Source organism: Schistocerca serialis, chromosome 9 (assembly GCF_023864345.2).
Source record: "Schistocerca serialis cubense isolate TAMUIC-IGC-003099 chromosome 9, iqSchSeri2.2, whole genome shotgun sequence".
Lineage (NCBI taxonomy): Eukaryota > Metazoa > Arthropoda > Insecta > Orthoptera > Acrididae > Schistocerca > Schistocerca serialis.
The window spans coordinates 58,602,834-58,626,029 of NC_064646.1; the positions used below are offsets into that span (position 1 = coordinate 58,602,834).

A 23,196-nucleotide genomic window follows, 5' to 3' on the forward strand; every position below is an offset into this window, starting at 1 on the left:
ATATGTTATTTACTTTGTAAAGATGTTAGATATTATTAATTCTGTTCTGTTCAATGCTCATGTGTGAAGTTGATGTTTCAAAAGTTATTGTGATCTTTTATGTATGTACTCATGTCATAATTGCACTGATGTATATGTTAGTTCAATTCTTTTGTAAAGCCTCTGTTACTACAAATGTTATCTGTATTGTTATGTTCTTTAATGATGTATTTTGTACCTTTGTAATTGTATTTTCATGTTGTAAATTTATAATTGTACAGACACCAGTTCTTCAAATTAAGTTACATTTCACTGCACACGTTTCTGTTGGTCATAGTATATGGACAATATGTGAGAAGTAGGGACTGTTAGTGTTTGCACGTGTGTTAATAATTCAGCAAGGGACTGGATAACAGCATTGCTGGTTCTAAGGACAATTCCAAACACTTTGTGAGTGCACAAGTGGTGGTTTATGGACTTGCTATATTCTCTGCAAGACTTTTCGATGGTGATTGTGCACCTGCACAGTTGCAACAGATGGCTGCTGGCCATTTCTACAAGGACTACAGTGGGTCTACACTTTTGCTGACTCACCAGTACCATTATTTCTACAAGGCCTGCAGTGGGTCTGCACCTCTGGTGGCCCACCAGTACCGTAATTTCTACCAGGACTCTAGTGGGTCTGCTCTGTGATGACCTACCTACCAATATTCTTCCAAACTACGACTGACTCTGCTGTGGGTTTGCTCTGTTGTGGCCCATTACCTGTATGCATGTCAAGAGTCAGCACTGTCTTTCCGTTGGAAGGACAACACTACTTCTTCAAGACTGCATGGAAATCCACTACTTCCGTGTGCATTTTCTTCTACTGCTCAGACTTTGAGAAAAACACTATATTTTACCGTAATGAATGATCAGGACTGTCTTTATGGACTGTGACAAAATTTTAGCTTTTGACCAACATTGTATCAATAAGTGTGTGCATTTGATTTCTTTGTTATTGTAATTGTGAAAAAATTTTTAACAAATATGTATTGGCCAGTGCCCAAAAAAATTTGCAAAATTTTTTGTGGGGAGCATGGGGGCTATGTAAGTAGGCTGTTTAGGTTTTTTTATTGGTAACGCCACCTGTGTGCAGGCTGTGGCTGCTTTGCATTGTTGTAATACTCGCCATTGTAGTGTTAGGCAGCTGGCTGTGAACAGCGCGTAGCGTTGCGCAGTTGGAGGTGAGCCGCCAGCAGTGGTGGATGTGGGGAGAGAGATGGCGGAGTTTTGTAATTTGTCATGAACTGCTATATTTATATATGATGATATCAAGGTAAATACATTGTTTGTTCTCTATTAATATCTTTCATTTGCTAACTATCCCTATCAGTAGTTTGTGCCTTCCATAGTTTGAATCTTTTATTTAGCTGGCAGTAGTGGCGCTCGCTGTATTGCAGTAGCTTGAGCAGCGAAGATTTTTGTGAGGTAAGTGATTTGTGAAAGGTATAGTTTAATGTTAGTCAGGGCCATTCTTTTGCAGGGATCTTTGATAGTCAGATTGCGTTGCGCTAAAAATATTTTATGTCAGTTTAAGCACAGTCATGTATAATTGTTCAAAGGGGACGTTTCAACCAATACGGCATAAATACAATTTTCCTGTTTGCTAACATCGTTTCACTATTGCATATTTGCAACAGATTATTATTATTAAATTCATAGAAATTTTTGTATTACATATATTTTAAAATATGTAAATAAAAACAAGCGTGTATACCAGTGGAACGTTATGCCAAAATTTCAAATTAATTGGTCCAGAACTTTCGGAGAACACGACATTAAACAAACCAAAATTTACATTTTTACAGTGTTTCGTTTTTCATTACACACTTATTACATATTTACCAGATTCCGATCCAGTTTGTATATAAAAACACGCGGGTATTCGAAAGAAATGTTGTGTTAAAATTTAAAAGACTTTAATGAAGAACTTTCGGAGATTTGAAATTTCTACTGCGTTTCTACTTATATACAAAACGCAGATTTGCTGATCGCAATTCTCCAAAAGTTTTTGACCGATTGCTTTGAAATTTTTAGACAACGTTTCATTGGTACATGCGTGATTTTTATTTCCCTATTTTTAAATATGCATTATATATAATTTTATATAGATTTATTTTTATATATTTTATATAGATTTAAGTGTCAGGAAGTCCTTTCTGAATGTATTTGTATGGAGTGTAGCCATGTATGGAAGTGAAACATGAACGATAAATAGTTTGGACAAGAACAGAATAGAAGCTTTCGAAGTGTGGTGCTACAGAAGAATTCTAAAGATTAGATGGGTAGATCACATAACTAATGAGGAGGTATTGAACAGAACTGGGGAGAAGAGGAGTTTGTGGCACAACTTGACAAGAAGAAGGGATCGGTTCTGAGGCATCAGGGGATCACAAATTTAGCATTGGAGGGTAGCGTGGAGGGTAAAAATGGTAGAGGGAGACCAAGAGATGAATGCAGTAAGTAGATTCAGAAGGATGTAGGTTGCAGTAAGTACTGAGAGATGAAGAAGCTTGCACACGATAGAGTAGCATGGAGAACTGCATCAAACCAGTCTCAGGACTGGAGACCACAGCAACAACAATATAATTTTATATAAATTTAATCATAGAGAATCGTTGAAACAAAAAACTGAAAAGTTACATGACATATACTATACACCATATATTAAAGAATTTGGTATCTAAAATGACGCCCTTATTATTATTCACCCTTGTGTCAAAATTTCAAAGCAATCTGTCAAGAACTTTCAGAGATTAATTATTTTGAACAAACCAACATTTACATTTTTTATAACGTTTCCTTTCGTATTACATACATATCAGATAACGTTTCGGTGGGTATATAAAAACACCTGAGTATTCGAATGCAATGTTGTATCAAAATTTGAAAGCAATCGGAGAAGGACATTCGGAGATATGAACATTTTAAAAAAGGAACATCTACGTTTGTAGTTACATACAAACTGTAAAACTCCTAAAGTGTTTGACCGAATGCTTTGCAACTTCGACACGATGTTGCATTCAAATACGCATGTGTTTTATGTGGTGTCACCGTCAGACACCGCACTTGCTAGATGGTAGCCTTTAAATCGGCCGCGGTCCGTTAGTATACGTCGGACCCGCGTGTCGCCACTATCAGTGATTGCAGACCGAGCGCCGCCACACGGCAAGTCTAGTCGAGAGAGACTCCCTAGCACTCACCCCAGTTGTACAGCCGACTTTGCTAGCGATGGTTCACTGTCTACATACGCTCTCATTTGCAGAGACGACAGTTTAGCATAGCCTTCAGCTACGTCATTTCCTACGACCTAACAAGGCGCCATATACAGTTAGTATGAATGTATTCTGAACAGATAATATTGTGAATATGTACCGTCAAAAGCGACGTTCATCATTAATAAAGTTACGTATCAAACGAATTACGTCCGCTTTCTGAATTCTAATTCCTTGTCATGTTCCAGACCTCACGTCAGCCTGCGTGACCTAAAACGCGTACATTACGGCCCCCGCTAGTAACACAACATTTTATATACCTTTTTTAATAATATGTAATAAATAATTTTTTATAAATTTAATAATAGGGAATCTCAATACGATTACATTACATGTTAAAGAAATGGGTATAGTACAACACGCCTCTATTAGAAATTAGAATGCAATGTTGCGTAAAAATTTGAAAGCAATCGGTCGGAGATTAACAGTTTTGAACAAATCAGCATTTACGTTTTTATTTATATCTCACCTGGTAGACTGCCATTGATTTCTTGACCGCGGATGGAGTGAAGATGGCGGCGTGCGCCAGCGTGGTGTCCTTGAGGTCTAGGATGACTGTGGCGCCGCAGACGATGGCCGAGTCGTCCTCGTTGAGGGACAGGTCGCCGCCCATGAAGAGCAGCCGGAATAGGTAGTCGGCGGTCACCTTCTTGGGGTCCAGCCTGCCCAGGCGCAGAACCGTTATGCGCCGCCCTTCTTTGTCCACCTTGGGCAGGTAACTGATGAACCTGCCGGAGAACCGGGAGGGAGACGTAGTCACGCCATCCTAGGGATGTGCTAAATTAGATTAGATTCAGGTCACGTTCCGCAGACCCAAAATATGACATGATTCCCGTGGGTGTGGAACATGTGACTATCCAATAGTTGTCGCTCACGCTGGTTGAGACTGGAACGCCCTGCCACAAGATCTCCTTATCCAACTTTTGGGCAGGTTGGGAGCACGTTGCAGAGCATGCGACCACACAACCCATTAGGAACCATGTCCCGCCGTTTGAAATGCCCAGCAAACCATAATTAATCACGGTGGCTTCAGTGTGATTATAAAACGAATAAAGGAACCATTTCTGTTCATTTCATTGCGTATTTCTTTCAGTTATCTTCTGTGCTATACGGAAGCAGTTCTCTCCATGTACAGGGTTATTACAAATGATTGAAGCGATTTCACAGCTCTACAATAACTTTATTATTTGAGATATTTTCACAATGCTTTGCACACACATACAAAAACTAAAAAAGTTTTTTTAGACATTCACAAATGTTCGATATGTGCCCCTTTAGTGATTCGGCAGACATCAAGCCGATAATCAAGTTCCTCCCACACTCGGCGCAGCATGTCCCCATCAATGAGTTCGAAAGCATCGTTGATGCGAGCTCGCAGTTCTGGCACGTTTCTTGGTAGAGGAGGTTTAAATCGCATGGGGTTAAGTCGGGAAAGCGTGGAGGCCATGACATGAATTGCTGATCATGATCTCCACCACGACCGATCCATCGGTTTTCCAATCTCCTGTTTAAGAAATGCCGAATATCATGATGGAAGTGCGGTGGAGCACCATCCTGTTGAAAGATGAAGTCGGCGCTGTCGGTCTCCAGTTGTGGCATGAGCCAATTTTCCAGCATGTCCAGATACACGTGTCCTGTAACGTTTTTTTCGCAGAAGAAAAAGGGGCCGTAAACTTTAAACCGTGAGATTGCACAAATCACGTTAACTTTTGGTGAATTGCGAATTTGCTGCACGAATGCGTGAGGATTCTCTACCGCCCAGATTCGCACATTGTGTCTGTTCACTTCACCATTAAGAAAAAATGTTGCTTCATCACTGAAAACAAGTTTCGCACTGAACGCATCCTCTTCCGTGAGCTGTTGCAACCGCGCCGAAAATTCAAAGCGTTTGACTTTGTCATCGGGTGTCAGGGCTTGTAGCAATTGTAAACGGTAAGGCTTCTGCTTTAGCCTTTTCCGTAAGATTTTCCAAACCGTCGGCTGTGGTACGATTAGCTCCCTGCTTGCTTTATTCGTCGACTTCCGCGGGCTACGCGTGAAACTTGCCCGCACGCGTTCAACTGTTTCTTCGCTCACTGCAGGCCGACCAGTTGATTTCCCCTTACAGAAGCATCCAGAAGCTTTAAACTGCGCATACCATCGCCGAATGGAGTTAGCAGCTGGTAGATCTTTGTTGAACTTCGTCCTGAAGCGTCGTTGCACTGTTATGACTGACTGATGTGAGTGCATTTCAAGCACGACATACGCTTTCTCGGCTCCTGTCGCCATTTTGTCTCACTGCGCTCTCGAGCGCTCTGGCGGCAGAAACCTGAAGTGCGGCTTCAGTCAAACAAAACTTTATGAGTTTTTCTAGGTATCTGTAGTGTGTCGTGACCATATGTCAATGAATGGAGCTACAGTGAATTTATGAAATCGCTTCAATCATTTGTAATAGCCCTGTATAATCCAAGTTTAATCGAGTTATGGTACTTAGCAGTGAAACGAAAGCTACTATCGTACTACAGTTTTGCACACAATTGTAGTAATAACTTCATGTTATTCTAGTGATGCGTACAAATGAAATGAAACTACCTCCAAAGTGTCGGTAAGTACGATCTCGGGGTTGGTGAAAGGTAGGCAGGCGCCTGGAAGGGGGGCGGCAGGGGGGAGAGAGAAAGAAAGAAAGAAAGAAAGAAAGAGAGAGAGAGGCCAGGATAGGTCAGATGATATCGATATGATAGGGTATGTTTATGTTTGGTACAGAGATAAGGAAATTGTGTTCATTGCTTCTTCTGAGGATGTTGTATTACTTTCTGTATATAGAAATGACTGTCTACTAATAAAATTCCGGCAAAAGAAATAAAAAACACAATTTTCTTAATTAAGGAAGGGATAGCAACACAGCAATCAACCGCGGTCCCACTGGTTTTCTTTTTATTAATCTTGCATATCCAGATTTCGGCTATAAATAGGCATCTTGAGTGCTAAAATACAAGGACATTGTAGAATAAGAACTGGTTTACGTGAAACAATAAATAAAACACAACAACGTGAAGCAATAAGTGAAACACAACTTTATCCAATAGCTACGATCCATTCTAGTCAACTTACCATTCGACATTCGTAAAAACCATTAAAAAGCCAAGATCGCACAAAATACTTTTTATTCAAGACAACCAGTTTCAACAGTCTTTACTGTCATCTTAAGGTCTTAAACATCTTTTTGTAGTAAAACACGTTCGTTTTTCGCTGAACCTCATGCACTAGATGTTAAGTAGAAAAAACTCAGCACGTTATAAACGTCTGTCATCGCTAAAATATTTAAAAGCAGAAAGCGATCACAATAGGCATGCTGACTCCTCAGTTACAGAGGCAGACCATATGCATTCGAGGCGTCCCAGGAAGAATGGTGAATATTCAGGAATATGACATGGACGACCATTCGAAGCAAAAAAGTCTGATAAACATAGGCTCTTAAATGCTTCCCATAAGAGCTATGAGCACTTTTTATTCGATACTGTGAAAGAAATCTCTTCTACTGACAGCTCTTCGGTTTCTGTATTTTGAGAGGAGGTAGTAGAGACATAAACAAGAAAAATTGAAAAGTACACATGGGCTCTAAAATTCTTCCTGTAATAAATTATGAGCACTTGTTCAGTAGAAGAGATGTGTTTCACAGTAGCGAAGACGAAAAAGTGGTGGTAGTTATTGAGATATGGATTTTAGAGTTCATGTTTACTACAAATTTTTGATCATTATGGAGTGTGTTTTAATGGGTGATGATTGCTGTACTTATCTTGTGTGGCGATGTTTTGATTGCTGGAGCAACGTCTTTTCTAGACCTGTTACTCCAAGAAGCTATATCTGACGCCGGCACCATAACACCCCGTCATTAGATTGGTGTAGAGATTCAGCCTTACATCTACATCTACGTGATTACTCTGTAATTCACATTTAAGTGCTTGGCAGAGGGTTCATCGAACCACAGTCATACTATCTCCCTATCATTCCAATCCCGAACAGCGGGCGGGAAAAACGTACGCCTAAACCTTTCTGTTCGAGCTCTGATTTCTCTTATTTTATTTTGATGATCATTCCTACCTATGTAGTTTGGGCTCGACAAAATACACTCCTGGAAGTGGAAAAAAGAACACATTGACACCGGTGTGTCAGACCCACCATACTTGCTCCGGACACTGCGAGAGGGCTGTACAAGCAATGATCACACGCACGGCACAGCAGACACACCAGGAATCGCGGTGTTGGCCGTCGAATGGCGCTAGCTGCGCAGCATTTGTGCACCGCCGCCGTCGGTGTCAGCCAGTTTGCCGTGGCATACGGAGCTCCATCGCAGTCTTTTAACACTGGTAGCATGCCGCGACAGCGTGGACGTGAACCGTATGTGCAGTTGACGGACTTTGAGCGAGGGCGTATAGTGGGCATGCGGGAGGCCGGGTGGACGTACCGCCGAATTGCTCAGCACGTGGGGCGTGAGGTCTCCACAGTACATCGATGTTGTCGCCAGTGGTCAGCGGAAGGTGCACGTGCCCGTCGACCTGGGACCGGACCGCAGCGACGCACGGATGCACGCCAAGACCGTAGGATCCTACGCAGTGCCGTAGGGGACCGCACCGCCACTTCCCAGCAAATTAGGGACACTGTTGCTCCTGGGGTATCGGCGAGGACCATTCGCAACCGTCTCCATGAAGCTGGGCTACGGTCCCGCACACCGTTAGGCCGTCTTCCGCTCACGCCCCAACATCGTGCAGCCCGCCTCCAGTGGTGTCGCGACAGGCGTGAATGGAGGGACGAATGGAGACGTGTCGTCTTCAGCGATGAGAGTCGCTTCTGCCTTGGTGCCAATGATGGTCGTATGCGTGTTTGGCGCCGTGCAGGTGAGCGCCACAATCAGGACTGCATACGACCGAGGCACACAGGGCCAACACCCGGCATCATGGTTTGGGGAGCGATCTCCTACACTGGCCGTACACCACTGGTGATCGTCGAGGGGACACTGAATAGTGCACGGTACATCCAAACCGTCATCGAACCCATCGTTCTACCATTCCTAGACCGGCAAGGGAACTTGTTGTTCCAACAGGACAATGCACGTCCGCATGTATCCCGTGCCACCCAACGTGCTCTAGAAGGTGTAAGTCAACTACCCTGGCCAGCAAGATCTCCGGATCTGTCCCCCATTGAGCATGTTTGGGACTGGATGAAGCGTCGTCTCACGCGGTCTGCACGTCCAGCACGAACGTTGGTCCAACTGAGGCGCCAGGTGGAAATGGCATGGCAAGCCGTTCCACAGGACTACATCCAGCATCTCTACGATCGTCTCCATGGGAGAATAGCAGCCTGCATTGCTGCGAAAGGTGGATATACACTGTACTAGTGCCGACATTGTGCATGCTCTGTTGCCTGTGTCTATGTGCCTGTGGTTCTGTCAGTGTGATCATGTGATGTATCTGACCCCAGGAATGTGTCAATAAAGTTTACCCTTCCTGGGACAATGAATTCACGGTGTTCTTATTTAAATTTCCAGGAGTGTATTTTCGCATTCGGAAGAGAAAGTTGATGGCTGAAATTTCGTAAATAGATCTCGCCGCGACGAAAAACGTCTTTGCTTTAATGACTTCCATCCCAACTCGCGTATCATATCTGCCACACTCTCTCCCCTATTACGTGATAATACAAAACGAGCTGCCCTTTTTTGCACCCTTTCTATGTCCTCCGTCAATCCCACCTGGTAAGGATCCCACACCGCGCAGCAGTATTCTAACAGAGGACGAACGAGTGTTGTGTAAGCTGTTTCTTAGTGGACTTGTTGCATCATCTAAGTGTCCTGCCAATGAAACGCAACCTTTGGCTCGCCTTCCCCACAATATTATCTATGTGGTCTTTCCAACTGAAGTTGTTCGTAATTTTTACACCCAGGTACTTAGTCGAATTGACAGCCTTGAGTATTGTACTATTTATCGAGTCATCGAATTCCAACGGATTTCTTTTGGAACTCATGTGGATCACCTCACACTTTTCGTGACTTAGCGTCAACTGCCACCTGCCATACCATACAGCAATCTTTTCTAAATCGCTTTGCAACTGATACTGGTCTTCGGATGACCTTACTAGACGGTAAATTACAGCATCATCTGCGAACAACCTAAGAGAACTGCTCAGATTGTCACCCAGGTCATTTATATAGATCAGGAACAGTAGACGTCCCAGGACGCTTCCCTGGGGAACACCTGATATCACTTCAGCTTTACTCGATGATTTGCCGTCTATTACTACGAACTGCGACCTTCCTGACAGGAAATCACGAATCCAGTCGCTCAACTGAGACTATACCCCATAGGCCCGCAGCTTGATTAGAAGTCGCTTGTGAGGAACGGTGTCAAAAGCTCTCCGGAAATCCAGAAATACAGAATCAACTTGAGATCCCCTGTCGATAGCGGCCATTACTTCGTGCGAATAAAGAGCTAGCTGCGTTGCACAACAACGATGTTTTCTGAAACCATGCTGCTTATGTATCAATAGATCGTTCCCTTTGAGGAGATTCATAATGTTTGAATACCGTATATGCTCCAAAACCCTACTGCAAACCGACGTCAATGATATGGGTCTGTAGTTCGATGGATTACTTCGGATTTTCTACCAAATTTCGAGACAATGTTTCGTTGTGGAACCTGTTAAAGGCATCTCGAATTGAAGTCCGTGCCGAATTTCGCGCGTCTGTAAATTTTAGCCAATCTTCGGGATTTCGCGTTCTTCTGAACTTCGCATGCTTTTTCCGTTGCCTCTGGAACAGCGTTCGGACCTGTTTTGTGTACCATGGGGGATCAGTTCCATCTATTACCAATTTATGAGGAATGAATCTCTCAATTGCTGTTGCTACTATATCTTTGAATTTGAGCCACATCTCGTCTACATTTGCATAGTGAGTTCGGAAGGAATGGAGATTGTCTCTTAGGAAGGCTTCCAGTGACACTTTGTCCGCTTTTTTAAATAAAATTATTTTGCTGTTGTTTCTGGTGGATTTGGAAGAAACGGTATTGAGCCTAGCTACAACGACCTTGTGATCACTAATCCCTGTATCAGTCATGATGCTCTCTATTAGCTCTGAATTGTTTGTGGCTAAGAGGTCAAGTGTGTTTTCGCAACCATTTACAATTCGCGAGGGTTCGTGGACTAACTGCTCGAAATAATTTTCGGAGAAAGCATGTAGGACACTCTCGGAAGATGTTTTGTGCCTACCACTGGTTTTGAACAAGTATTTTTGCAACATATCGAGGGAAGGTTGAAGTCCCCACCAGGTATAACCGTATTCTTGTGATTTATCTGAGGATCCATCTGTGCTGTGCCAACACCCCGTTACTAGATTGGTGTAGAGATTCAGCCTTAGAATTCTTGTGATTTATCTGAGGGTCCATCTATGCTGTGCCCTGTTCTTCCTCAGCTTCGAATCTCTTTCTTCCGTACCGGTTTCTATAAATGAAGTAACTATAAAACAAAACACTGCTTCTCTACTTAAATAAAGTGTTCATTGTTTCCAATTAACTCTGTATATTGCCACAAACTTTCATAGAAAGTTACACGTTACATGGGAAGTTATTGCTCCTAGGACTTTTTAAATTACTATCTCAAAGACCTCTCATTAACATGACTGTAAACAGTGTGTAACATCACATTCATCTTCCTTAGTGCCGGAGCTCTTTCACGGTACAAAAGATTTTTCATTCCTCCTTGCTCACGGATATTACAAATGCTCTCCAGCAGGTATACTCCGCACCTGTTGAGTAACACTTTCCCACAGTATGCTGCCCGATTTTTACAAAATAATAGCGCGCGCGTCTTCACTCTATGTGTGAAATCTTATGGAACTTAACTGCTAAGGTCATCAGTCCCTAAGCTTACACACTACTTAACCTAAATTATCCTAAGGACAAACACACACACCCATGCCCGAGGGAGGACTCGTACCTCCGCCGGGACCAGCCGCACAGTCCATGACTGCAGTGCCTAGACCGCTCGGCTAACCCCGCGCGGCGCGCGCATTCTCACTCTGAGCTCTACATTTGACGTACGTGATACATGTCCTGCCATGAATGTCACTGATCACAACATAGTGCCGTCTCCCAAAATATAGAATGGAAAGGGCTTGCAGTAGAGGAGATTTGTTTCACAATGTCGAAGATGAGGAAGTGTTCACAGCTATTTTTAGAGCCCATATTGACTAAACTTTTGAAACGTCCCCCCCTCACAAAAATCTTCGTTACTCAAGCTACTGCAATACAGCGAGCGCCACTACTGCCAGCTAAATGAAAGATTCAAACTACGGAAGGCACTAACTACTGATAGGCATAGTTATCAAATGAAAGATTTTAATAGAGAACAAACAATGTATTTACCTTAATAGTCATCATATATACACTCCTGGAAATGGAAAAAAGAACACATTGACACCGGTGTGTCAGACCCACCATACTTGCTCCGGACACTGCAAGAGGGCTGTACAAGCAATGATCACACGCACGGCACAGCGGACACACCAGGAACCGCGGTGTTTGCCGTCGAATGGCGCTAGCTGCGCAGCATTTGTGCACCGCCGCCGTCAGTGTCAGCCAGTTTGCCGTGGCATACGGAGCTCCATCGCAGTCTTTAACACTGGTAGCATGCCGCGACAGCGTGGACGTGAACCGTATGTGCAGTTGACGGACTTTGAGCGAGGGCATATAGTGGGCATGCGGGAGGCCGGGTGGACGTACCACCGAATTGCTCAAAACGTGGGGCGTGAGGTCACCACAGTACATCGATGTTGTCGCCAGTGGTCGGCGGAAGGTGCACGTGCCCGTCGACCTGGGACCGGACCGCAGCGACGCACGGATGCACGCCAAGACCGTAGGATCCTACGCAGTGCCGTAGGGGACCGCACCGCCACTTCCCAGCAAATTAGGGACACTGTTGCTACTGGGGTATCGGCGAGGACCATTCGCAACCGTCTCCATGAAGCTGGGCTACGGTCCCGCACACCGTTAGGCCGTCTTCCGCTCACGCCCCAACATCGTGCAGCCCGCCTCCAGTGGTGTCGCGACAGGCGTGAATGGAGGGACGAATGGAGACGTGTCGTCTTCAGCGATGAGAGTCGCTTCTGCCTTGGTGCCAATGATGGTCGTAAGCGTGTTTGTCGCCGTGCAGGTGGGCGCCACAATCAGGACTGCATACGACCGAGGCACACAGGGCCAACACCCGGCATCATGGTGTGGGGAGCGATCTCCTACACTGGCCGTACACCACTGGCGATCGTCGAGGGGACACTGAATAGTGCACGGTACATCCAAACCGTCATCGAACCCATCGTTCTACCATTCCTAGACCGGCAAGGGAACTTGCTGTTCCAACCGGACAGTGCACGTCCGCATGTATCCCGTGCCACCCAACGTGCTCTAGAAGGTGTAGGTCAACTACCCTGGCCAGCAAGATCTCCGGATCTGTCCCCCATTGAGCATGTTTGGGACTGGATGAAGCGTCGTCTCACGCGGTCTGCACGTCCAGCACGAACGCTGGTCCAACTGAGGCGCCAGGTGGAAATGGCATGGCAAGCCGCTCCACAGGACTACATCCAGCATCTCTACGATCGTCTCCATGGGAGAATAGCAGCCTGCATTGCTGCGAAAGATGGATATACACTGTACTAGTGCCGACATTGTGCATGCTCTGTTGCCTGTGTCTATGTGCCTGTGGTTCTGTCAGTGTGATCATGTGATGTATCTGACCCCAGGAATGTGTCAATAAAGTTTACCCTTCCTGGGACAATGAATTCACGATGTTCTTACTTCAATTTCCAGGAGTGTATATATATAGCAGTTCATGACAAATTTCAAAACTTCGCCATCTCTCTCCCCACATCCACCACTGCTGGCGGCTCACCTCCAACCGCCCAACGCTACGCGCTATTCACATCCAGCTGCCGCTGCCCAACACTACAATGGCAGACAACAACGCAAACCAGCCACAGACTGCACACAGCACAGCCAGTGATTCTCACACAGACCGCTACGTAACGTTGCCAATAAGAAAACATAAACAGCCTACTCACACTTTTTTGCTTCGCGGGAGCGTTCCCGCCACGGCCATGAATACTGACCACTCCTCCTGGGACATTCTTTATGCACACTGCCTGAAAAAAAATGAAGGACCCAGAATACATGGTCGCATGTTAATGTAACTTCGTACCCATTCACACCATCGGCAGGTACGTAAATGATTAGAGCTGCAATTCCAAGTGACAGGTAGAACGGCCACCAGTGTGCATTACTGGTATTTAGCATTGTAACGAGACCTGATTGAGTATAAAAAGGGCCCACCAGCGAGAAATTTTGAGAGATCACTGTAAAGAATACGGAGATAGCGCGTACTCGCGTGAGACAGTGTTATAGGCAACTGACAGAGGTCGAATGGGGCTTCATTGTGCGTCTCGATTTGGCAGGCTGGTCGACTCGTGCAATATGCAGATTTGTGGGGCATTGGAATGTGACCGTGGCGCAGTACTGGACTGCATGGGAGAGTGAGGACGGGCGCACAAGTCGCCAAGATTCTCGTCGGCAGTGTGTGACCGTCAGAAGAGAGAACCACTGTATTGGCACCAGGCATCTGCGGCTGCCATCCGAGACCAAGTAAAGGGCGCCCTGCAACGTTCTTTGTCACCTCGTACCATTGGTCAGAGACGAACAGAAGCCGCGCTAGCCAATTACTGTCCCACAGCTAGGCTGCCATTTACACCACGACAGAAATCGGTACGCCTGGAGTGTTGCCGTCAACGGTAAGCACGGACTGCTGGTGAATGGAGTCGCAGCGTATTCAGTTCTGCACTACCCCGCACGACTATAGTCTGCCGAGATTCTAAACCTAGCTTTCAAAAACTCTTTTACGGTAGAGGACTGCAGCACCAGTCCCCCTTTCAATTATCGAACAAACGCAAGGATGGCTGACGTAGTGTTTCGTGTATCTGCGATTGTAAAACAGTTAAGATCCTTAGACGCCAGGAAGGCATCTGGCCCAGACGGTACCCCATCAGATTTTAAGTTGACTATGCAACAAATATAGTACCATTCTTATCCATCATCTATCAGAGATAATTGAAACAGCGGAAAGTTCCACGGGACTGGAAGAAGGCCCAGGTAATATCAATCTATAAAAAGGGTAAAAAATCGGATGCACATAATAACTGGCCAATTCCACTGACATCGATTTGTTGTAGAATCATGGAACATATTTTGTGATCAGACATAATGACCTTTCTAGACTCTGAGAAGCTCATCTGCAGAAACCAGCACGGTTTTAGGAAACAGCGGTCATGCGAGACACAGCTGGCCCTCTTTGTGCATGATATACAACAGGCTCCCAGGTTGATGCCATATTTCTCGACTTTCGAAAGGCGTTCGACTCGGTTCTGCACTGTCGCTTGCTACAAAAAGTGCGCGCTTACGGTCTACCCGATAACATATGCGGTTGGATAGAAAGTTTTCTAGCAGACAGAGAGCAGTATGTCGCCCTGAACGGGGTGACTTCAACAGAAACAAGCGTAACTTCAGGTGTGCCCAAGGGCACCGTAATAGGTCCTCTGCTTTTCACGATTTACATAAACGATCTGGTTGATGGTATTGACAGCGGCATTAGACTGTTTGCCGATGATGCAGTAGTCTACAGGAAAGTAGTGTCACACGAAAGTTGTGAACAAATCAATGAGGATTTGCAGAAAATAAATGCGTGGTGTAATGACTGGCAGTTATCTCTCAATATTATTAAGTGCAACATACTGCGTATAACAAGGCGAAAATCCCCATTAATGTACAAGTACAAAATAAATGCCGAGTCTTTGGAACATCCGTCAAGTATCTTGGTGTGACTATTCGAAATGATCTCAAATGGAATGATCAGATTACAGAAGTAACGGGTAAGGCGAACTCTAGATTGCGGCTTATTGGGAGAATCTTGAAGCGATGCAGGCCTTCAACAAAGGAAATAGCTTACAATACGTTAGTTCGCCCAGTCTTAGAGTATTTATCGTCTGTATGGGACCCTTATCAGTTGGGTCTGATTCAAGAGGCTGAGAAGATCCAAAGAAAAGCGGCAAGATTCGTTAATGGTACATTTAGGTATCGCGAGAGCGTTATAAATCTCATAGAAAGTTTGAAGTGGGACACACTTGCAGACAGATGGCGCGCTAAACGGAAGGGGCTGCTCACTAAATTCCGAAATCCGATCTTCACCGAGGATGTAGAGCATATATTATTACCACCAACTTTAAAATCCCGCAATGATCACCTTTCAATGATAAGGGAAATTAGAGCTCGTACTGAGGCGTTCAGACAGTCGTTTTTCCCTCGCGCGATCCGCGAGTGGAACAGAGGGGGGAAAATATGACTTTGGTGCGAATTGTGCCCTCCGCCACACACCGCTTGGTGGCTAGCGGAGTATATATGCAGATGTAAAACTCCCATACTGTCAAGTCATGGCTGGTAGTGACAAAAGGAAATCTCACGACTCAACGGTACTCTCGTAGCCAGCAAGATCCTCAGGTCTGTCCCTGATTAGAGTTGCAATTCCGAGTGAAGGGCAGAACGGCCACTGGTGTGCAGACTACACTCGTTCGTCCTCTGTTAGAATATTCCTGCGCGTTGTGGGATCCTTACCAGGTGGGATTCACGGAGGACATCGAAAGGGTGCAAAAAAGGGCAGCTCGTTTTGTATTATCACGTAATAGGGGAGAGAGTGTGGCAGATATGATACGCGAGTTGGGATGGAAGTCATTAAAGCAAAGACGTTTTTCGTCGCGACGAGATCTATTTACGAAATTTCAGCCACCAACTTTCTCTTCCGATGCGAAAATATTTTGTTGAGCCCAGCCTACATAGGTAGGAATGATCATCAAAATAAAATAAGAGAAATCAGAGCTCGAACAGAAAGGTTTAGGTGTTCGTTTCTAACGCGCGCTGTTCGGGAGTGGAATGGTAGAGAGATAGTATGATTGTGGTTCGATGAACCCTCTGCCAAGCACTTAAATGTGAAACTTCCTGGCAGATTGAAACTATGTGCCCGACCGAGACTCGAACTCGGGACCTTTGCCTTTCGCGGGCAAGTGCTCTACGTGCTCTACATGGTAGAGCACTTGCCCGCGAAAGGCAAAGGTCCCGAGTTAGAGTCTCGGTCGGGCACACAGTTTTAATCTGCCAGGAAGTTTCATATCAGCGCACACTCCGCTGCAGAGTGAAAATCTCATTCTGGCACTTAAATGTGAATTGCAGAGTAATCATGTAGATGTAGATGTAGATGTGATGGAACACGTGTGTGATGTCAACTGCTTGGCAGTGTCAGTATCCACTATATCAAGGAGCAGTTACAACAGCTGAGGGGCAGCTTGCCTCAGAAGAGAATAAAACTGCTTTGTGTCACACTGCCATGTCCTTTGTATCCTGGACTCGATACCGTAATCACTGACATAACATCACCTACCTTTGCAATGTGTCAAGTTTCATTTCGTTTCCTCTTCTGCTTCTGGGTATTTCACTCTTTCTGTCAGGCATTGTATTCATTTATGGGTAAAGGCCGTTTGACGATTCCCGCAGTTAAACTGCTTTCAGTTTTGGCTTATAGTGTATCGGATGAGGGCATACAGTTTAATTACATGAAAACAGGTTTCCTGTTGAGACTGAGGAGGAATCGTCCTGACAGATCAGGTACCCTAATCAGGTACCCTGGCATTTCGCGGTAAAAATGAATTGATGACCGGGAATCCTCCTTCCTGGAGAAGTTCGGCCGCTGGATTGGAAGTCTTTTCACTTGACGCCACGCTGGGCTATCTGCGTGTCGATGATGATGAAATGATGATTACTCAGCGGCCAGTCCCCGAGCGGAGAAAATTTTCCAACCCTGCTGGGAATCGAACGCGTGCCCACTGTATGGTAGTCAGACACACTGACCACTTAGCCAAGAGGACGGACTTCCGATGGAAATCCTCTACCGATTGATAGGTCCAGATACACTCACGTACAGCTGTCGTAGTTTTACTTTCCCCAGTACCTCTCTTCTGCTTGGCAAACCATAGCAATTCTGCTGCCTATGTTTCAGGACTAGCACTCCTGAGATAAAGGATAATTGTGGTGAGTGGCTTAGCCACAGCCTAAAGAACATTTCCAGAATTAATTCTTTTCTCTGCAGTGGAATGTGGACCGATTTGAAGCTTCTGATCGGGATTCGAAGCCGAAACTTTGGAAAGGGGTTATGAAAATGAATTGTGAGGATGGATTATGAGTAATGTCTGGCAGAGCACTGGCCTGCAGAGGAAAAGATTGCTAGTTTGAGTCCCAGACTGCGACACAATTTTAATTTGCCGGTAAGTTTCAAATCAACGCACACTCCGCTGCAGAGTGACCATTAATTCTGGATCCAGTTGCAGTAGGTGTTCTTACCCAGCGTCGAGCATGTACTGAATTTTGGGATCGAAGGGATCTCGGTTCTTGTAGAACTCCGGAGCGGCCGTCTTCATGGTGTAGTACATGTCCAGCTTCTCCTTGGTGCGTTGCAGGGAGAACTTGCAGCCTCGCAGAAACGTCACGATCCACTGGTCATCTGAAACAGCAAAGTGAAATCATTGTAAAACTTTTATCCATTCTGGATTTGGAGCACTGCGACTGTCTTGTTAAAGGTGTTAGGAATTACTGCAACCAATCGCCGTTTTTTCTTCACTTTTTATTTGCTCATGACCGGTTTCGAATCGCCTGGCGATTCATCATCAGATGATACAGTTTAGTTTCGAGTATTGTGGGGGTCGGGCATTGCTTTTATTCTTGCTGCAAGCACTACTCGGGAAAACATAATGTATGCGTTCCAGTACCGTTAACGATGTGCGAAAGAACAGATACCATCGGTGACCATGCAGCGCTCTAGAACGAAGTAATAATTAAATCAAGACCCTACGGTGCTGACAGGCGTTGATATACATCAACGGGTACAGTTGAAAATACGTGCCAGGACTGGCACTCGAACCCGGGATCTCCTGCTTACATGGCAGATGCTCTATCCATCTGAGCCACCGAGGGCACAGAGGATAGTGCGACTGCAGGGACTTATCCCTTGCACGCTCCCCGTGAGACCCACATTCCCAGCTTAATGTCCACACACTATATTCGTAGTGTCCCTACCCATTACACTCATGACTCGCGGCAGGCAATCTTACTGAGTGCCGTAAGAGTTCGGGCAATATGTGTGAGGAGAAGGTCAATGGCCGATTAGCCTTAATGAGTGTAATGGGCAGGGGCACCACGAATGTAGTGTGTGGACATTAAGTTGGGAATGTGGGTCTCACGTGGAGCGTGCAAAGGATAAGTCCCTGCAGTCGCACTATCCTCTGTGCCCTCGGTAACTCAGATGGATAGCCGGCACAGTAGCTCGGCGTGTTCAGTCAGAGAGCTGCTTGGCCTCTGTAATAAAAAAACTGAGTGGACAGATCAACAAACGAACTTGACCGGATGTCATGTGGCGTCCGCAACGACCAAACAAAAACCGACGGGTTCGAGTCCCGGTCGGTGCACACATTTTCAACTGTCCCCGTTGATGTATATCAACGCCTGTCAGCAGTGTAGAGTGTTGATTTAATTATCAATTCTGCTTTCGTCTTCGTTTTAATCGAGGCCAGTGGGCTTCAGGCGTGAAGAGACCGTGACGTGTAGCACATGTCTTTCGAAAAGCACTCTGATAAAACTTTCTGAGTAGAAGAGAATTCCAAACCTCTTGTTTCAGTGAAGCTCCTGCTAGTTCTTTAACACGCCGGTTACATGTTAGGAGGCATCTACGTTGCCTTCTACAACAGTGTTCCAGAGCGGCTGAATACTTGCAGCTAAGTACTTGAATCACGTCATTACGAAGCCCCAAAGAGCTGCTAATGAATATATAGTTTCTTTTCCAGTTTATACTTTGTCGTGTAGTTTTGTCTGAAGACTGCAAGGAAGATTCTTTATGATCAAAAGATTTAGAGGGGATGTAGATCTTATAATTTATCCATCGTTTAAGAAGGGAATGTACAAAACTCCACTCCTGATAGAATGAAATAGGGGAAGAATGACTTTTTGGATATACGTCGCTGTGAAGGTAATTCTGAAGCTAGAGCTATGCAAATTGGTATCTGGCACCTCAGTCAGAAATTTAAAAAGAATACGTGTTTTAGCAATTTTTTGAAATTCAGCCACCAAGGGAATAAAAGTGTGGGTGAAAGTTTATTAAAATAAATAATTATTAAAAAACTGCTACAGCATTTTAAACTTATATCTATGAAAACTGATATTTGACTTCTCTGTTAGAAATTAAAAATTACATATTTCGGTGTTTTTGGAAATTCACCTCCTGAAGGGAGTGAAATGGGTGTAGAAAAGCTGCGCAAAATTATTTCATTGTAAAACCGTTCTCAAAGCTAAATCTACAAAAAATGTTACTTCACTTCTCAATTAGATATACGACGTGCGACAATAAAGTAATTAGACTGATTTTCTTTGCAAGATATGGTAACACTGCAGGCTTGTGTAGGCACAATATATTTGACCTTGGTCTATAAGCTGCTTCTAGTCCAAGCGGCACATCGATGCAGCTGCTCAGTCATGAGTTGTGCTGTAATACGTTAACATGTGTTTGGGTCTCTCGTCACGGAAATGGAACTGCATAATATTGCGCAACAGTATGACATTTCTTTTTGCGTTAAATTTGGTGAAAACGCAACGAACAACTTACGGTAAGCTTCAGAAGGCTTTTGGAAATGAGGTTATGTCAAGAGCTCAAGTTTTTCGTTGGCATAAAATGTATAGTGAAGGCAGAACGAACACTGAAGATGAAGACTGCAGTGGACGACCATCAACCTCACGGACGGATGTCAACTTGGCCAGGGTGCATGATCTCGTACGATCTGATCGAAGATTATCCATGAAAATGATTGTGGAAGAACTGAACATCAGTTGAGAAACGGTTCGTCTAACTGAAGATCTTGGTATGAGAATGATTTGTGCAAAAATGGTCCCCAAAAATCTCACACCACAACAGCGAGAAACACGGCAAAATGTGGCAGCCGATCTCTTAGAGAAAATGGAAATCTATACAGAACTGTTGAGCCGTGTTATCAGTGGTGATGAAAGTTGGTTTTTTTCAGTACGATCCAGAGACAAAACGCCAAAGTTCGCAATGGTGCTCAAAGGGATCACCCAGACCAAAAAAAGCTCGCATGTCAAAGTCAAAAGTGAAATGCATGTTTGTGGGCTTCTTTGATTCCAAGGGAATTGTTCATAAAGAGTGGGTGCCTCCTGGACAAACAGTTAACCAATATTACTACAAAGAAATTTTAGAAAGACTTCGTAAAAGAGTTATTCGTGTCCGTGCCAACACTGCTGATAATTGGATTTTGCATCACGATAATACGCCATCCCATACTGCTCTGTTAGTACAACAATTTTTAACCTCAAAACAAATTTCAGTGCTACCACAGCCACCTTATTCACCGGATATCGCTCCGTGCGACTTTTTTCTATTCCAGGAGTCAAAACGTTGGTCAAGGGACACCATTTTCAAACAACACAAGATGTCCAAAAAGCTGTGACGAGGGACTTGGAGGATATTACAGAAGATGAGTTCCAGAAATGTTACCATCAATGGCAGAAGCGCTGGAAAAAGTGTGTGCAATCAGAAGAGAACTACTTTGAAGGAGACAACACTAAACTTGACTAAAACGGTAGGCAACATTTTTTTTCACTTCAGTCTCATTACTTTATTGTCACACCTCGTAAATATGTGTTAGGGATGAAAGTTTCTATGGAAATATCGCCACAAGAAAGTAAAGAGAATGATTAACAAAAACCTTGGACTCCACCTATCAGAATCGCTTTTTGATCAGAATTACATTCGGGAAAGACCATGCTTCTAAGGCCTTAATTATTGGGAACATTTTAGGTGTTGCAATTTAAAATGTCGACTGAATATATATATATATATATATATACATATATATATATATATATATATATATATATATATATATATATGTGTGTGTGTGTGTGTGTGTGTGTGTGTGTGTGTGTGTGTCTACGCGAGCGAAGCAGCGGGCCCTAAGCTGGTTTTATTACGGAAAAAACTCCCAAGAACTGTTTTAATGCTATAACCAATACGTGAGAAAAAATCGTTTAATATCCCAGAACACACGTTGAAGACGCCTCGTTAAAATGGCGGAACGCATCTGGGCGCGTAAGTGAAATAAAAAGAACAACGTGCAGCGTGGAAAAACGGGAAAAGGCGGTTTTCCCGTAAACTATCCCAATTTATATACCGCTGCTGCGAAAATGGAAAGCACAAGAAACTTACTTTCTTAAAAGGATTGAAAAGAAATTTGGACTGTGTCTCGAAGACACCTGATAGGATTAGTTCGTGGAACATATCTCCCACAAAACCTATACGTCACAGCTAAAATGAGGTGGCACTGACTTTCAATAAGTGTTAACAATGTTACGTTTAATTTATAAACATGAAACGAAAGGTGAAAACATGACTGATATGTTAAGAGCTACTAGGGTAAAAGTGACTGGTATGAAAGGAGACAGTTAAATTCAAACAATTTATTGATGCAGCAGAAAGTGTCATAATTTTCATTAGAAACAACTGTTTTTGAGTGAAAATTTATGTTATGAACAACAAATTAATTTTATGTTGATCTTAGAAACATAAAATGACCGGTAAATTTAACAAACGGAGTTACACCACACCACATGCAGGTCAGATAATTCCTTGCATTGTGACAGTAGTATATTGACTTCAATGGGCATTGTGTTTAGAATGATCAGTAACTGGACGTCCTACTCTCTGGCACGTGGCTGCTTAAGCAATACCCGCATTCTCAAAGAGACCCTTTCTGATTTCTATTCATAACTTCGCAAAGTTTCTTCACATTTTGACTACCATCTGCTGAATAGTGACAATATGATTTAAGATCTTTAGCACACATTCAAAATTTTAACCGCTGTGAAATTCAGTTTCCTCACCAGATGAAGGTGTGTCTTCGTTCTAGCCGATTAACGTCCGTGTAACGGTACTCAACATTTGGTAGTATGAAGCGCAAAGCCGAGATGTGTGAAGCGATACAGCACCTTCTAAAATGATCATGCAAAGTAATATTTAGTGAGACGAGAGCCCTGTGTTGGAAAAAGGAATCGACCGAAAGACACATTATACTCGCAGTCGGCAGGACGACAGTTCAAATCCCTGTCCGACCATTCAGATTTCGGTTCTCCATTATTTCCCTCAATAGCTCCAGGCAAATGTCAGGATTGTTTATTTGAAAAAAGCACGGCCGATCTATGGTATAAATGGAACAGCATATGAGTGGTTTAAGTCATAGCTACAGAACAGGATGCAAAAAGTCTCTTTATATGCTTCAAGTGATTCAAAGGAGCTTGCCACTTCATCTAACTGGGGTGAAATTTCATTATGTGTTCCACAAGGTTCGATCATGGGCCCCCTCCTGTTCTTGATATATTGAATGACCTCCCTTCTTATGCGAAACAAGATGCTGAACTGACGCTGTTTGCTGATGATACAAGCATAATCCAGTAAAAGAAAGTCCGATGGAAAATGATAGAAATAAGATCTTTGGAAAAGTTATTAATTGGTTTTCTGCGAAGGGGCTTGCTCTGAACTTTGAAAAAACACAGTGCATTCAATTTTCTGCTGCAAAAAGTGTAATTACTTCAATAAACATAACAGTAGCCAGGGTAGAGCATACTAAGTTTTTGGGTATATATATATAGATGAGAATCTTAATTGGAAAATTCATATTTTGGATCTCCTAAAGCTACTAGGTTCAGCAACTTTTGCAATCAGAATAATTACCAAT

The 23,196-nt window shown here is 44.0% G+C and overlaps 1 protein-coding gene across 1 annotated transcript in view; it reads right to left on the reverse strand.

The window, feature by feature from the left end:
* Nucleotides 1–23,196, reverse strand: part of LOC126419773 (retinol-binding protein pinta-like) — a 101,623-nt gene that overhangs the window by 44,816 nt on the left and 33,611 nt on the right. Inside the window, exons 2-3 of the mRNA XM_050086946.1 lie at nucleotides 17,747–17,906; nucleotides 3,766–4,024 (exon numbers count right to left, since the gene is read on the reverse strand). Coding sequence (XP_049942903.1) covers nucleotides 3,766–4,024; nucleotides 17,747–17,906 — 419 coding nt within the window. The remainder of the gene's footprint in view (nucleotides 1–3,765; nucleotides 4,025–17,746; nucleotides 17,907–23,196) is intronic.